We start from the raw sequence: 17698 nt of genomic DNA, 5'->3' as shown, positions 1-17698 counted from the left end.
CTTACTATTCATGCACACTATGATGTTTTCTTATCTATGCGTGCTTCCTGTCTTTCAGTGTCATTCCAAGCATGCGTCTCTCCACATTCTACGCGCAACTTTTCAATGGTTGTTCTATTTTCTTCGTGAATGACCACACGCACGTGTCCGATCCACATATCAGAGTATGCACCATTCACTGATTAATAGCGGTCTTCTTTAGGCGCATGCTCAATGCATTAATTACAATGATTAATTGCTCGTGACACCACGCATACGTAACGTGAATAACTCTCTGCTCCCCTAAAGTGTTCCTGCGCGGCAATTGACCCAATTACGGCGACCAAAACAGAGCCTTTCTATTTCCGTCGCCTCTCAACGCGGACACGACACTAATATCCCTCCTCCCAGACACCAATTAACTCGCATTAAAGGTTCCTCGTACAGCCGGCATCAATCATTGTTCTCCAACGCTCCCACGGAGGCTCCCGTGAGCCCCCAAAAGGGGGTCCTCCCCCCCCGCCATCGAGTGCGGTTGGAGAGCGATAATTGGGTACGAAACAAAGGCCTGCATGGTGCCGATTATAATCCACAGTCACCATCAAGCCGGGACTCGCTGTGCGACGCTTAATTATTCATCGTCCCTCCCGCGGCCACTTAATGCCTCCTTAGCACAAGCCTAATGCCCCGTTTCCATGGGCGCTTGGAAGTGAGCTCTGCTAACTTGAGGAATGGCCTAGGTCAGGGGTCGGCAACCAAAATAACAAGAAGAGCCATTTCTTTCCAATTCGGTACAAAATTCAGTATTTCAAGAGCCGCAATGCATCTGAGTACATACGTACTCATCGTCAAGAAGCAGCCCGTAAAGAGCCGCATGCGGCTCCGGAGCCGTAGGTTGCCGACCCCTGGCCTAGGCACAGTGATCTGCTGGCCTAAGAACTGGCTGAGAACGGCACCAGAACAGCCAATGGAACGACCCAGAAGGAGCTAGGGAACAAGAACGGCTCACAGCTTTGGAACGAGCCAGAGGAGATCAGGAACAGCCGAAGCATATCCGAGGATCGGCACAGGAAATATTGGCATAATTACCCGCGATAGGGCGATGTGTTCGTCATTCACTACTTTTGTTCAGCATTGTTCGACATTGGGAGACCGCATCTGCCGCGACAATGTTGAATTTCACTCGGAAACGGAAAATGAGAAAGCACGTGCAATTGATCGCATTTAGACGTGGCAGTTACGGATATACAAACTCTCGCTCATTGATTAACAGAAAACCTATGAGCAGAATTCTACCCTGGCCTACGACAATGGGAAATAAACAAAAAAATAATTGCAGCTGCAGACGGCACAAAAACCCGCTAAAACAATACGACAACGAAAAATAAAACCATAAACGAAAAGTAATTGCAATGTGCGATATGTGACAGCCAAGAGTATTCGGTAAACGACGACAAGTAAACAACTAATTCGAAAACAGCAACTGTATTATAATATACACATTTGAAGCTAAAATAATACAGCTAAATCGGCCTCGGGAAACAACAGACAGCATTGAAATACAAGTAAGCAAATATGATGTCGTCTAAAGTTATCAATTGAGGTTAGAGTTATCACGATCACGCCACGGAGTATCTGTGCCGCGCCATCGTCAAGCCTGCGAGAGGAATTGAGAGCAGCCGACTGCCTCCGGGGCTGATATCTATCGACCTACCCAGCAAATACGGCAAAAATGATGGATTAAATTTCACAGAGAGTGGTTTTAGAGTGTTATCCGCACGCTGCTCCATGATGACTGCTGGTTTGGTGTCTGCAAGTGGCCAGTCAGCCTGGGCGAGTGTTTTTACGCGCTTTGACTTCAGATGTGATACACGCGCACGTGTGTGCACTCGGTGATTGCGCGTGTATGTGCCGTCGTGTGTATGCACGTGTGGGCACAGCACACTCGCACCTCACACCCTGACACTCCTCACCACGCATCTGCCATTCCTCACCACACCCTACCACACACACTACCACACCTCACCACACACCTTGCCAATACTCACCATATATCCCACCCACTTCTCACCACACATCCCTCCACTCACATACCTGTCATTACACACCCCACAACACACTCCTCACCACGCACTGGTCTTCCGTTCACCCTGGTTCTTTTTTCCTCGCAATACCATGAGTGATGGCCTTCATCCACCAGTGGATGGATCATGGCTGCTGATGATGAGTCGTACTACTGGGATGAATTTGCCAATGCAGATATGTGCGGTGTGTCTTGTAACATTACAATTCCCGTAGCCACCACCTGTTGCATGTCATTCCGACATCGCCTTTTTGTGAGTTACACATTTACTCGTTCACGTGTGCATAGTTTTGATTGTTTGCAGGCAGGTGTGTGCGCTGCTGCAGCTCCAAGTCCTAAATTGCCCTCTGAACTACCCTCCCCTGTGGATGTGTGTGTGTGTAACTCCGCCTCAAATGAGTACCCGGTGCGGTGTGTAAACATCGCCACTCGGGAGACAAAGGCGGCCGGGCGTGGTGCTGGCCACCCACCCCCTCGTGTGCCGTTCCGGCCTCCATAGGTGCTCGCTAACAGCACTTGCCCCAACAGTCCGTTAAGGCTTTTTAGGGGATCTTTGTTTTTGTGTGTGTACGTGCTCTCAAAAACGAGCAGCACATTTAGCAGATGAAGTGCAGTAATTTTCTGCTAGTGACCTTCGACACTGCACATGGTCTGAAAGTGCACCTAGCCTGGCATAAACACCATGTTGACATCATTGCCACTTAATGGCAAATGGCGGCTTCTGTTACGTGGCTTTGCGTGTGTGGGCTTGTTTGTGTGTGCACGTGCATAAGCGGTGGCGTTGTGGTTAGTGCACTGCACTACGAACTCCGTAACCTGACTTTCATTTCTGGTGAATGATATGAATGAACCACGCCTGGCCCCCCCCCCTCCCCTTTGTTAACGCAGCCTTCAGTGGGTACCTAGCGCCGGGTGTAAACATCACCAGTGGGGAGACAAAGGGGGCCAGACGTCCTCGTGTACCGTGCCGGCTTTAATAGGGGCTCGCGAACAGCATTTGCCCAAACAATCTGCTAATGGCTACGTGGGGGGGTGATGTTTTTTTGTTTGTGTGCAAACGCTGCAGTTAAGTGTACGGGAGGGATTTCTGATGAAGCAAACGAGCTCGTTCCAGCGCTGGAGGAGAAGGTACTTCAAGCTGCGCGCCCGCACACTCTACTACGCTAAAGACACAAAGGTGAGAGCTCGCCGTTCGCTCGGAAAAGGGCTCGCGCAGCCGCTTCCGAGGCTTCCTTCAAGTTACTCGGAGTGCTGCGTTTTGCCTTGCCCACCCCCCTCCCCTGCGAGAGAGAGATGTTCATCACTTGACAGCCCAACTGTTATTTTAAAGATTTTTTTGCCAAATAAAGTGAAAAATCAGCAAGGATTTCTTGAGATGAATACAAGAACCCTCACTACAGTAAATTCCCTTGTTATTGACGAACTTGCTATTTACGCGATTTTGACCGTGCGCGAATTGCATCTGGAACTCTGCACGACTGCATCGAGAGAGGGAGAGAAAGTGATGAGATAAAGTGATGAGAATGTGATGCGAGAACGTGATGAGATAAAGTGACGAGATGCGTCACCCTTCTACTGCGCAGCAGCATCATAATTTAAGGTAAGCTCATTTAGAAACGATTATTTAATACTTTAACATTTATTTTTATTGTAACCAATTTTTTCGTGTTGTGATAATTATCATGTATTTCAAAGCTCACCTATTGATTTAAGGTTCATAGGCCAATACCATTATCCGGCGAAATATGATATTTGCGAGCATCTCCGGAACGTATCCCTCGCGAATAACGAGGGAGCGCTCGTTACTACTGCGGCACCTGCCCCCCCCCCTGCCCTGTGCTCAACCGTGGGAGGGCGCTGGTTGCATGCGGTTGTCGGTTCTCGGCAAAAATGAACAGTTTCCACATTACGCTGCGCGGCACCCACGGAGTGTGCGGAAGGGATGTGGCGGAATAGATTGGCGGCCACTGAGGTGCGAAACGATAGCCCCGTAGCCGACCCCAATTTGTTTTTACTTTCTGGCCAGCAGTTCACACAATCACTTCCTTCCATTGTCAATCCCACAAATGAAACTAAAGTATTTTTTTTTTATTTTACCACGCATGGCCCCACCGAGCTACGTAGATATTTTTCAGAAGTGACCTGGCCACGAATGATAGCTCAACGAAGTGGCTTATCATCGTGTGGAAATGCATTGCAGCCAAATAACTCTGAACGCGTGACGTTGGTTCTAAATGTGGAGGGAAAAACTGGAGAACCCGGAGAAAAATCCACGCGACCACGGGAAGAACATGCAAACTCCAAATATACAGGCGTCGGGGGTCGGGATTGAACCCACCATCCTCCTGTATACGAGGCGAGGTAGTTAACATCTCGCCACCAAAGCAGAAGTCGTATGGCTCCACGAGAGGGCTCCAGTGGTGTCACGAGATTTTCCCTTTATTTTTATAACGCGGCGCGATAACCACTGCGCCACTGCTGCCGCCTCCAATGGACTTTCACCTGGGCTTAAATAAAAGAAATGAATAGCTCGTGCAAAACTGTGTCTCGTCCATAAAGCCGCCTGCCCCTTCTCAAGGGAACTGTTTACTTCTCCAAACGAGCACGAACAATTTAATTAATAAATAGCTCTCTTTTTTTTCCGAGGAAGTGCCCTCATGGATTGTCAAGGGAGATTGGTTATCAGAAAGCAACACTTACAGCCCACTCTGGCTAACCCCCCCCCTCGCTCTCTTGCCGCCTCCCTCCCTTCGTGTGACTCCCTCCTCTGTTCCCGTCGTCACTCAACCCCCTTACGCGCGACGTCGTCGCCTCCTCTTGCGCCCCGCCGGGTCGACGCGGACGCCGGCAGTCGCTGATTTTTGACGAAGTGGAGCTGACGGACGCCAGCGTGGCGGAGAGCAGCACCAAGAACGTCAACAACAGCTTCACGGTGAGCGTGTTGCGTGCGTGTGAATGTGTGCGTTGAACTTCTTTCGCACCGTACGTAGCCAACCATGCCAATCGGAGGTGCGGGGGAGGGGTGCGAGGACAACAAACTAAATAAATAATCAATTCTAAAGATGTGTTTTGAATCGAGATTAAAACTGCATAGCTCCAGTGGCTTCCTAATATCGGATGGAAGAACATTCCAGATGGCCAGCAGAAGCGCATCCCAAAGCGCGCGTCTTTGTTCGATGGCCAGCCAAAAGCCGTTGCTGCGAGGATGACCGGAGATTGGTTATTATCAGAACACTTATGCTCCTTGACGAGATCGGCAGGGTTATCTTACACACACATCCATGCGCGTGCCCGCTTATTTTGTTTATTGTGTGCAAGAATAGTGATGGTCGTCAAAATAATAATTGTAATTTTCAGCCCGTCGATCCGCTTTGTGGGCAAAAGACCACTACACGTTTTGTTCGTTGTCAGAATCAGAATATTTTTGCTGGAGGAATTCGATGAGCTCCACAGAGATGTGGAGGTTGTTTGACCATACTTCACCATGCCGGTTCGTGCCGGTTGTTGTTTGTCAGGGCTCGGGACCGATTCACATATCACTCACTAATGAAAGGCTAACCGACCGCTCTATGATGGGGTTTCTCGATGGCGATAAACAAACAAGATTGGTCCATGTTAAAATCTCAAGAGAATAATAGATTCGCAGCCGGGTCTCTGATGGGGTCTCTTGACAATGATAGACATGCAATCCACACTCTGAACAGGTCTCTGGACAGTAATATACTCGTAAAACCAGTCTCCTGTTGCGTCTTCGAGTAATAGACTAAACGCTCAGTCTCTGATAGATTCTCTCGACGATAGTGGTCCAACAGACGCTTCTCTCATTAAAATCAGCATTTCCTTTCAAGTTCAAAAACGTCTCCGTTAATAGCAACAGCCACCCCCGCCCCCACAACTTCCCCCAGCCCTCGTCTGTTCCGAATGCATTATTAAAGGTGTACTTTCGCTGGCCGCCATTCATTTACCTTTCCACCATGCTATTTGCGCAGAATTTATATTTGCCCCGTGGCCAATGCGGGAGAACACTTTGTGCATAAGGGACGACAACAACAGCAGCAGCAGCAGCAGCAGCTGATGAAACACGATCTGGTGAGGCGAGCCAAGCGGTCGTCATCGGGGGGCCAGCGGCGATGCTGTTGCCGGCATGGCCTCGGAGCGATTCCACCTGCCAGGGCATGCGACTTGTCGCGTGGTCGGCTCCAGGTCTCCAAGGGGAGGGGGGGCCCACTCTTACCCTCTCATCAGCGTCGTCGTGATCAATGGTCAGGCATTAGGTTTTGTCTTGTTGCATGCATGGCTCCTACAGTCAGGACATGGTAGGGAGAGTTGTTTACTACCTCGCCTGGTATATGCAGGTGGTCGTGGGTTTGACCCTGACACCTGTATATTTGCAGTTTGCATGCTCGGATTTTTCTCCGGGTCCTCCGGTTTTTCCCTCCATTCACAAACATGCGTTTAGATGATTTGGCCGTTGTAAATTTCCACGTGATAAGCCACTTCGTTGAGCTGTTATTTGTGGCCAAGTCACGTCTGAAAAAGAGCTATAATAGCTCAGTGGGCCTTACCTGGTAAGATAAAAATAGTTTCGTTTTAGGACATAGCCACCAGCGTCTGGGTTGGGTCACCAACATCTGGGTGACACTCCAATACCTGCCCCTCTAACCTGCCCTTCTCCACCCTGCACGCGTGTTCCACCCTTCATAACCTCATCATTATCTCTACAGCGCTTTCCTGCCACATTCTATTCTCAACCTCCAAGTTGCTCATCCTCTCATCTTACACCCTGCAGAGTTGAACCTTCCATCACAACCTCGTTTTCCCGGCAGGAAAGTGTTGTACATCTACAGCACTCTCCTGCCACACTGACAGATTTCCAAGTTGCATACCCCTTCATCCCATGAAACACTTGTTTCAATTATTAAAGGTTTTTGAAATGTAGTTCAATGTTTACCTTCTCAAAGCAGCAGTGGAGCCGACACATCCATCAGAGACTTATCTTAATCTCATCATCAATGCCACCATACAGGAATTGCATCACCACCACATCACCGATAGACATCACGATCCCCTTGACCCGATCAAAAAAAAACGAGTTGCTCAAGTTTACGTCAAGTTAACTTTTTGGTTTCACTCTTTGGATAGGCTGGCCCCGTCATGGATACGTGGAGTTTCCAACTCGAGCACGGTGCTGCGCCATGCTCATGATGTCTTTCGACACGTTGTGAAGCATGGCCATGAACGAGAGTCTTCGGTGAAAGACAAAAAAAAATCTCTCGACACGTTGCGCGCTCATAACTTTGCCGCTCACGGAACTCCGCTGCTGGGGGGGGGGGGGGGGTATACTTGCTCGCGTGCTTCTGGTTTACAAAAATTGGCAGGCAGGTGACTCGGAGGTCAGAGCGCTGAGCTGTCACCGCCGAGTTCCTGGGTCTGAATCCGGGCAGCTGCCTGTGATTAAGCCGGATTTTCAAGTTCGGTGAGTTGGTGCGCTCATCCTGGTCACCAATTAATGCAAAAAAAACACCCCATCGTATTAAATATCAATTTGCACTTCATTTGGGTAAAGTCCAACCCTTGAAAATTTCACAATGAAGGTCAGACAGTCATGCGACGTACATTTCTCTACAGCTGGGAATTTTGGAAGGTACTGATCGCCCCCCCCCCCCATGTTTATGTGCACCAGAGGTTAGTTCTGTGATATCCGCTTTCGTGTGCATTCTCTTAATATGAAAGGGGGGGTCGCACTGCTCTGTCATATATCTGAATCCGGTATTCTTCTCATGAAGACACCAATAATAGCACAATCAGGAGATATAGTTGGGGGAAATAGGAAAAACTAATTGGAACAAACTCTGATTTAAAGCTTTCGTGGCTGCAGGGATTCGTATTCTTGGTTCTTTCGGTAAGTCACGTAGAAGGGAAAAAAATAATTTTATTATTTCCCTTCTACGCGACTCTTTATTATTTCCCTTCTACATGACTTTACCGAAAGAACCAAGACTATTTAACAAACTCGACAAACCTGGGCTCATCTGTCAAAACTAGACCATGAGTCTCGACCACAAGCGCTGGAAATATTCGAATGTGTGCTATTTTAAGCCCTGGAAGTAAGGAACAGTGGAGGTTTACACCACCCCTATGAACCCGGAAAAGTTGAGTTCGATTCCCAACCACAGCTCGCACTGGTGGTGAGTAATATATTAACCGGTCCTGGGCATCCCCAATTTACTAACCTGCACTCACTCGCGTCAGAAAGTACGGCCAAATAACCCCCATGACTTACTCAGTGTTGGGAATCCCCCCTCATTCATCCAGGAAATAAGTTATGTTTTTTTTAAAATGTCATTTACATTGTAACTTTACCACCAGTAGAGACGTGTCAAGGTATTACAATACATTCAGAACACCACAAAATAGAATAATCTAAAATAACATTTTCAGTTTCATTGAATGCCTGCCATGGTTTATTGGTGTCTGTTGATCCCCATCAATATAATATTTATGATTGTTAAACCGCTTCTGTATGTCAGGTTTCCGACTTGGTAAACATTGAACATTGTTGAGAAGGGGATCACCTTTAATGTTTGCACGTATGTGTGTGTATATTTACATGAATAACCAGGTGACATCAACATAGTCGTCAACCTCACACCCTTTACTTTAAGGGGTCATTGGTGGCACCCAGTGTTCTTTTGTAAATCAACTCTCCCACCCCTTGCGGTCCTTTACAATCCACTCGTCCACCACTGACCTGCCTGTTGCTACGTTCGTCATCGCCACTGAGCTGCTCCTTGGCCGACCTCCCTTCCCTTCCTCGGCCCCGCAGGATGGCACTGGAAAGTCCTTCTGCTCCTCGAGTGACAACAGCCAAACCGTCATAGCTTCCTCCTCTTAGCTATTGCCATTAATTTAGGTGTGAATTTCAGACAGGTTTGAAGCTTTCGTGACTGCAAGGATTCATATTCTTAGGTTTTTTCGGTAAAGTCACGTAGGTAAACATTTTAAATTAATAAAAGTAAAATAAAAATAAAATAAAAATCACGACGTTTCGGAGGCAACACAAGCTTCCGTCTTCAGGTGGAACCGTCACAGCACGATAGCTGTATCAATTGAGAGAAATTCCAAGAAAACAGTCCTTGTATATATACTGGTTGAGGGTGGGAGGAGCCAAGGTAGGCCCTGAATATTATTTTTTTGAGGTTCGGTGCTTTTATTAATTTTAATTTTTTACCTACGTGACTTTACCGAAAGAACCTAAGAATATAATTTCAGACAGGGCAAGTATTTTGTGGTGAACACACTCGCAATAGGGCTCCGCGGTTGTGATTGGTTAACTACCTCGCCTGGTATGCAGGAGATCGTGGCTTCGATCTCGACCCCGACGCCTGTATATTTGGAGATTGCGTATTCTCCTCGTGGTCGTGTGGATTTTTCTCCCTGGCTCTCGGGTTTTTTCTCTCCACATTTAAAAACACGCGTTGAGAATATTTGGCCGCTATACATTTCCACATGATGAGCCACCTCTTTGGGCTATCGTTTGTGGCCAGGTCGCTTCTGAAAAATATCTATGTAGCTCAGTGGGCCTTATCTGGTGAAATACAAATCTAAATCGTTTTTAATTGTTTCAATAAAAGCCAGGGTAGCTTGCCGGATTCGAACCTCTGCAACAAGTTGCAAATGTACTGCCGCTGGGCCACGTCATGTTACATTATAATACTTTCATTTTATATAGTTTAATTTTCGCTAATAGCATCCCATAACGCTTTACACTAATGATATGTATGGACCAAATCCCATACATGGCCACGACTAAGCAAATGTAAACCCTGCCACCAAGCAAAATCAAAAATGAATAAACAAATTAATAAATTGCACCAAAACAAAAGTTATCACAACAAAGAGGAACTTGCATCCATTGCTCTATGGAAAGAGGACCATGATGTTTTTACAGCTATATAAAATAACCGATCCCAAGTGAGTGCAGTTAAGAGGCTGTTTGGCGTTGCCTGGTATATTATCATTATTATTTCCGTGTTATTTTTAACTGTGGTATTTAAAAATATAAAAATAGAAAGTTCATTGGTGGGTTTGCTTCAGAATGGGATTCGTGTGTGTGTTCGAACAGTGGAAGCCGCAGTCTCACAGGTGTGTGTGTGTGGAGGGGTGTTAAAACGATGGGGCTGGGTGTACGTAACTCTCTCTTTGAACATGAGCTGTCCGACTCGGTCCAGCCATGTGGGCAGTAATCAGAGGGCTTGACGGCACAGTCAGGTTACAAGTTAAAATCCTACTTGCTGAATGGCATGGCTCATTAGCATCGTCATCATCATTATCTTCATTACCACCATAACAATACTCATAATAAACACATGCCTGCGGAGGGAGCTGGTAGGAACGTTGGGTTGCTCGGTCAATGGCCAGGGTCAACGGCGGCGTGGTGTATTCCGCAAATATGCCCGACTGTGAGAGCGGGCACAAGCCGGCGTGAGTAGGTTAAACGTTGAGTTTTATAAGGGCACCACGGGGTGACCAGCCCCTCCCCTCCCCACCCAGCCCCACCCCTCCCACGCCCCACCCAGCCCCACCCTCCCCACCCAGCCCCTCCCCATCCAGCCCCTTCCCACCCTCCTCTCCCCACCCAGCCCCTCCCCACCCTCCTCTCCTCACCCAGCCCAGCCCCACCCTCCCCTCCCCACCCAGCCCCTCCCTCCCCACCCAGCCCCTCCCTGCACGATGGACACAATAATCCCCTGTGGGCTGGTGTAACCAGGAGGTTCCTACCAGTATAATTACATTTATATAGCTCTGTTCATCAAGGATCACAAAGCGCTGTACAGGACACAGCAGCAGCAGACACTCATCATAAAAATAATTAAAATTATGATACATTTTAAGAATCATTTACTAAATTAACTAAAAGTTTATTTAGCGAAAGCGTGTAAACATGTTTTAAGGCGCATTTTAAAAATGTCCACAGACTCGGAGAGCCCTGATACATCATTGAAGTGCGTTCCATAGCATTATCATCGTCATCATTATCGTCATCCTTATCGTCATTTGCATCCACAGCATTGCCATCGACATCACGTATAGTAGCGGCAGCAGCAGCAACAACAACATCGTATGCAGCATTTTTTGCAGCTGCAGCAACAATAGCAGCAGCATCATTATCAGTATCATCACCAGCTACATTGTCATCTTTGTCATTATCCATGATGGATTACTTGTTTTATGTTATGGTCAGATTTGCCGCGCTAAACTGATACGTTTGTGTTTCTACGTTGATAGCGCTAGTTTTGCTTTTAAAAAATCGTACATTATAAGTACAGTGATGCCGTTTATCCAAAAAGCCTTGACGAGTCTCAAAACTCTTTTTTTTCTGGAGGGTCCTTATTGAGACAATTTGGCAAATTGCATTGTAATGTGGGATGAAGAAATCAGGACACTGGGAGAAAGGCAGAAAAAAACATTCATATGTGTGGGGGGGGGGGTAACAATCAAAGCTCCACACAGATGGTTTCAATAATCCATTTGCTCTGCTAGCATTTACTGGCTACCTCGCATCCCAGCACATTAGAGAGTTTCCAAAATGTGTGTGATCCACACGGAACCCTTTAATCGAACGAGAGCTGGCTTACAGATTTAACCCAAAACGGGCACGTGTCTTCCTTGTATGTTCCGGATAAAACGGTGGACGTTGAGCGACCTAGAATCCACACAAAAGGCCGTAAATCGAGCTTAATAACTAATAGTTGTGCGACGATCTCGATGACGACGCTTCACATGATCCGCTGGTAAATATTCACTTGCCAGCGAACAGGCCCCCCCCCCCTTACGTACACTTTGCCATTTATTTTTCAGCTAGGCTGCTGGTGATGGACAGGTTTAAAGGTTGCAGTTCCCTTTAGCAGACAGAGTATAAAGGTTGTGGGTTTTACGAGTCGAATTACTTTGGCGGAGATAACGGCCCAAGGAGGCCTTTGAACGCACCTGTTGCATGCACAAAAAAAACCGTGGCTGCTCGAGGCATAGATCTGAAGTGTGTTCGCGTGTGCAGCAACTTGGTTCCCTTTTGGGGCAGTTTTTATTACACGCTTTTATTTAACTCACTCCGTCTGTTGTCGTATCCTCAAAAAATCATTTGTTGCCAACTTCCCAATGTGCTATCGACTGCAAACTTGATATACTTGTGTCATACTGATGACAAGACTATATTCTATCATAAAAAATCCAAAACATATATTTTGAAACATTTTACACGCTTTTATTAAACTCGCTGTCTGTTGTCGTATCCTCAAATCTTGTAACTCAATTTCAACCGTCTTCCCAATGTCGTATCGACTGCAAACTTGGTATAGGTATGTCATACTGCTGACAATACTATATTCTATCATTTAAATTTTCAAATATTTTTTTTAAACAATCTTTTTTACGGCTCTAATTGTCCACGCTCAACTCACGTTGCCTGTCAATCACCACGGTCCCTTACGTCACGGCAAGCCTCGGGGAGCCTCGCCGAGGGGCGGAGGATGTGGAAGGAGGGGAGGGGCGATGGGGGAAGGGGGCAGGGGAAGGGGCAGCTCGGACAGTACATTTCATTAAAGCGTGTTTTTTATATTTTTAAATTTTTTTTACACCTGCTGTTGCCCATTGCATGAGGGGTGCAATTCAAAAGTATGTGGCTTTAGACGTGCGCTAAGTGGCATCACTACAGAGAGTGTGTTACTTGGTAAGATTGTTTACCAGGCTTAGTCGTGGTTGATAATACTCTCCTCGGTTATTGCAGGTGTTTGAATTCATCTCTTTTTTTTTGCGCGTGTGTTGGCCACGACGCGGAGGCGGCAGAAAAATAGAGAAAGCCGGAGAAAAAAAAATCTTGGGTCCAAATCAAACGAGAAAACGAACACTCGCCAGATCTAGACCACCGATGCCTTCCACATGTTTGTACGTGAAAGAGAAGCGATTAGAGCTGTAAACAAGCGGTTTGAGAGGCAAGGAAAAACATCTTCTGGCAGGAGGTTAAAATCTGAGGACGTAAATGATGCTGACGACGATGGTGGTGATGATGGTGACGATGGTGGTCACATGCACTGCATTTTAAGGTGACCACCTTAGAGAAATAACTCGAATTCGTCATGGTCACCCACTCATCTCTGTCAGAACACGGACTTTTATTAAAATCTTACAATACATCATGTATGTTAAACTTCTTTTGCACCGTGTGTAGGCAACCGTACTAATCGGAGGTAAATTAATTTGAAATGCAGGATAAATTTCGAAGTCTGTGGAGGAGCCTGCTGGTAACGCGATGAGATTCCTCACATTAATGAAATATGGAAAGATCTCCCAGATGCACGAAAACATGACGAGACTCGCCGGCTTATGAAACCCTTAATTAAAGCGCACTCGCACAACATTTGCACTGTTATAGTTCGAGTGCTCTCGGTACGAACCGACACCCTGGACACTACCAAATGGGACCCTGATTCCTTGCTTAAGGTTTCTATTTGGCGTTTGAACAGCTTAACACCTCCTGTGGTATTGCCAGAAAGGGTAAAGCCTATTCCTATTTTTCCATACCCTGAACACTCTTGCAAACGAGGTGTTCCACCTCGATGATTTGTCCAGGTGCAACGTACTAATAAATAAAGTAACAATGTTAAATCTTCAACTTACACAATCGGAAGGTTGGGGAGTTGAAATCGTGGTCACGGGTTTCACTCGGCACGTCACTGTGAATCCTCCTGGGGTTGATGAATCTAGAACCGCCAATTTGTGTGTCGAATCAACAGTGGTCGCCCTATTGCTCAGTTGAGGAAGCATTTTCTGTTTTTACCTAATGTGTTGTACGTCTTCATTGTGACCTGTTAATGTGACAATTCACAACTAATGGCAGGCTGCGCACACACACATGCGTTTCTATACTACATGTACACATACATGGGCACACACACACATTCACACATGCAGGCACGCACACCCTGGTTGATGATTCCGCCACGGAATTAAATGTTGCAATGGCATATAACGTATCTGCTTTGTGCGTACATTGAGGAACATCGATGTTTACATACAAACGGATGCATGCACGTATTGTGAATCTTGAGAATCGATATTCCTGAAAAGATGATGTTACCCCATTAATATACTCATTAGGGCACACACACGCACTCACCTACGCGTATGTGCGATGCTTGGTTTAAAAAAAAACATTGGTAGTATTTGTGGTGGTTATGATGATGATTATTTTAGTGGTTGCAATGCTGATGGTGGATGTGATGTTGATGTTGTTAACGACAGCGACGACTACATTGACCACGACGAATGGCAACGGCGGTGACGATGGGCTCCTTGGCATCATTATTAACAAGTGCACGTGGGAAATAAAGTGAGAGCAAGGGACGAGGCTTGCGTAGACAAACCACCACGGGACAATTGCCACTGTCGTTTAGTGCTCGCAACGTTACACCCCCCCCCCCCCCCCCCCCGGCTGTTAATCGTCACTTTTTAAACTGAGGACAATGAGGCGCAGCTTGCAGTAAAATCGGCCCTAATGCACACCCACGCACCCAACTCCCGTGCTACAACCGCACGCTCGCCTGATTGCCGGACCCCCCCCCCCTCCCTCCCCTCGAGTTTATAAAAATATCTTGCGGTCATTCTTAGCACAGGTGTGTTATCGGCACATAAGCAGGCGAAATTGAAACGTGGATCGCGAGGCTTTTTGGTGGGTTACGTGTCACGGCCATTATGAACCTCCCGAGGTGTAACATGGATCCGAAAACGTGGACGTTGACCCGAAACAACGAGGCGGAACTAGAGCTGGCAAAATGCACAAAGTAGCATCGAGAGAGAGCGCTTCCTTGAAATTACATTGAGCGATATGAAGAGGAACAGGTGGATGCGAGAACATTGGGAAGCTGGAGATGGAATGATGAAATCCTCTCGTGTGCAGGTGCTAGGTAGATTGGTACTTTGTAGGTCCAAGAGAGATAGCAATGCCGTGGGGAGGATTTCATCCAGCAGTGGTTTGGTCATGGCTGATGATGATGGGTTTGAGAGAGATCGAATGTCAGCCCTGGGGTAAAACTTCAGGTTCATAGAGGTGCTGTATTGACTCAGTCTCTTACACGGCCGTGATGACATTCACGAATGCCCTAAGCCCTCTAAGGGCGACGGAAAGACGGCAATACCCAGCGCTCAAATCCAGGACTAAGTTGTACTGGTTTTGTGGCAATTTGTGAACTTCATGCGAGCGAGGGAGAGACAAGACAACCCAGGCCTTGGGATTCAACCTAGGACTTTACGAATGTTGGCTCAGCGTTTTTTGACACAATTGTCATCATTCCTGTGACAACCAACCTCGAGGCTCTAACCTCAATGTTCTGCAAAGCTGACAAAGCATAACCATAGCGGTTTTGTGATCGCCTTTGTTGCCAGAAGAATGGTGCAAATACCGTCTGTACTTGTACCCTCATTTATTTGTTTATGAATTCAGAGCACTGCTGGCTGAGTGCTGCTGTGTATGTGTGAAGCGTTCTACGACCTCACTTCTCCGAGCCGTTCTTCCTTTGTTCCGTTATTTTTCCTGTCAATTTCCATTACAGGTCATGAATGGATTGGTACGAATGTGTGTCGTGTGTTTGTATGTATTTATGTGCAGTCGAGGAGTGGTGGTGCAGCGGTTGGCACAGTGGTTAGCGCACCGCGCTACGAACGCAGCCACCTCCAGTAACGATTATCTGAACCGGTCCTGGTCTTGGTCTCTCCTAGGTCGACTCAGCCTCAAATGCGTACCCGGTGCGGTGAGTAGACATCGGTGGCCGGATATGGTGCTGGCCACCCACCCGCTTGTGTGCCTTGCCGACCTTCATAGATGCTCGCAAACAGTACTTGCCCCAACAATCTGGTGAGGACTATACGAGGGGGATCTTTGCCTTTTTCTTGTAGTTACGTGTAATTGTTAGAGCACTGCACGAGTTCGATTCTCGACCACGGCTAGCATCATCGGTGGCGAGCAACATCTGAATCGCTCCTGACGACTTTAATTCAATTCTCGCCACGGCTAACATTGGTGTTGAAGTGATTAAATTATCGGCCACTGGCCATGGCTAACGTCAGTGGCGAGCGAGCTCTAAACCGGTCCTGGAACCCCCTTCAACAACCGTCACTGACCAGCGTGGTGAAGTATGGTCAGACAACCCCCACGGTTGAAAGGTTTTGTGAACAGCTTCATCAAGAAATTGATTGGCAATGGCCTTGCATGTTGTTATTGAATCGACTCTGTGATAAAAAGGTCCTTCCCACCATTTCTAAAACCTGTCTACAATCAACAGTGAGCGCAGGTGGATGAGACTAGATGCCTGAAAGCAATTTAATATTGGATAGGAAATATGTCACTCGGTGCACCTGTGTGTGTTCTACCGCAAGCGGTGCCTGGGGCATGATGATTCTATTTCTCTGGCTAAAAGCAGAGTATTTGCTGCTGCTGCTGCTGCTACGAGTTAAAATATCAAATCCATATCAAAGAAGTGAGATATCAAATCCATCCACCACCTTTGCCCCCCCCCTCCTCCCCACCCCTGCAACCTTCTCCTCCACCGCCACGTCCCTGCCCACTCCCCCCGCTGCACGGACTCTGGCCTTCTCCTCGATCCGCTGCTCCGCCATCGGGTGGCTGCTCTCTTGGCCACAGCTCCTCCCTCACCCTTTGGAAATCTCTCGGCGGGCAACTCCACCTGCTCCCCTCTCTGCTTCCAAGTCTCTCCTCGACACTTTCCCTTTCAGCCCCCGTGGTTCCGAGCCCCCCTTTAATTGGTTCTTGTTCTCTCCTTCCCTTGGCTCAACCCCCCCCCCCCCCCCCCGTTTCCCCCCCCCCCCCCTCCTTCTCCACTTTGTGAGACGTTTACTACTTTAGGGGTGCATTAAAAATGTACGTTTTAGTTGTGGGTTATTTCCATAATAGAGGTTTTTCTTGGGTTAGATCGCGTGAAAATAAATGTTTCGTTAAACCCGCCACCGCTCGACACAGCCAATTTTAAAGGTTTTTCACTTAATCAGAACGTACCAATTTAGTTACTCGTTCAGCATATTGGAGAGGAAAACCCACAAAATTTAAAATTTTAGTTCACGACATTTGTCGCGAAAACCTGCGTGTTAAAGTGGGTGGTGTCGTTGTCGATATGTCCGCCTCGTGCAAAGCCATTCGCAAGACGGGAAAGCGGCCTCCGCATCGTCGGTGCCCCCGACAGTGGCCTGGTTTACCGTCAATACATTCGATATTAGGTATTACCGATTAGGCGCAGAGGCCTGAGCCTATTGGTCGTTTTCACTGCCTTGGGCTTGTGACAGCACGGCTGCTCCTCCACTTGCTAAAACTCTCAATTCCAAGCCAGTCCCTCTCGATTCTAGAGTTCGCGTATCCAAGCCAGTCCCTCCTTGGAGGGGAAGGGGGGAGGGAGCAGCGGAAGGCGAGGGAGGTGGAGAATGAAACTGCCTGGCACGTGGCGAGGGAGAGTGAAGGGCAAACTGAGAGATAAACCGAGAGACCGGGAGAGAAATGGACATAGCGGCAGAGATGTGTACACACACACATCTACAGATATGTACACCCACAGAGCTAGAGATACGTACACA

At 47.5% G+C, this 17698-nt stretch overlaps 1 protein-coding gene across 2 annotated transcripts in view; it reads left to right on the top strand.

Annotated features, from left to right (window-relative positions):
• LOC133353981 (diacylglycerol kinase delta-like) overlaps window positions 1-17698 on the top strand; it is a 70672-nt gene that overhangs the window by 11210 nt on the left and 41764 nt on the right. For both annotated transcript variants that reach the window (XM_061570540.1, XM_061570538.1), the window contains exons 2-3: window positions 3129-3239; window positions 4914-4994. In XM_061570540.1, the coding sequence (XP_061426524.1) occupies window positions 3129-3239; window positions 4914-4994 (192 nt within the window). The remainder of the gene's footprint in view (window positions 1-3128; window positions 3240-4913; window positions 4995-17698) is intronic.

This window comes from Lethenteron reissneri, chromosome 45, assembly GCF_015708825.2.
Source record: "Lethenteron reissneri isolate LAM-NWPU_2019-01 chromosome 45, ASM1570882v1, whole genome shotgun sequence".
NCBI classification, from domain to species: Eukaryota; Metazoa; Chordata; class Hyperoartia; order Petromyzontiformes; family Petromyzontidae; genus Lethenteron; species Lethenteron reissneri.
This window is presented reverse-complemented; position numbering and strand designations above follow the sequence as displayed.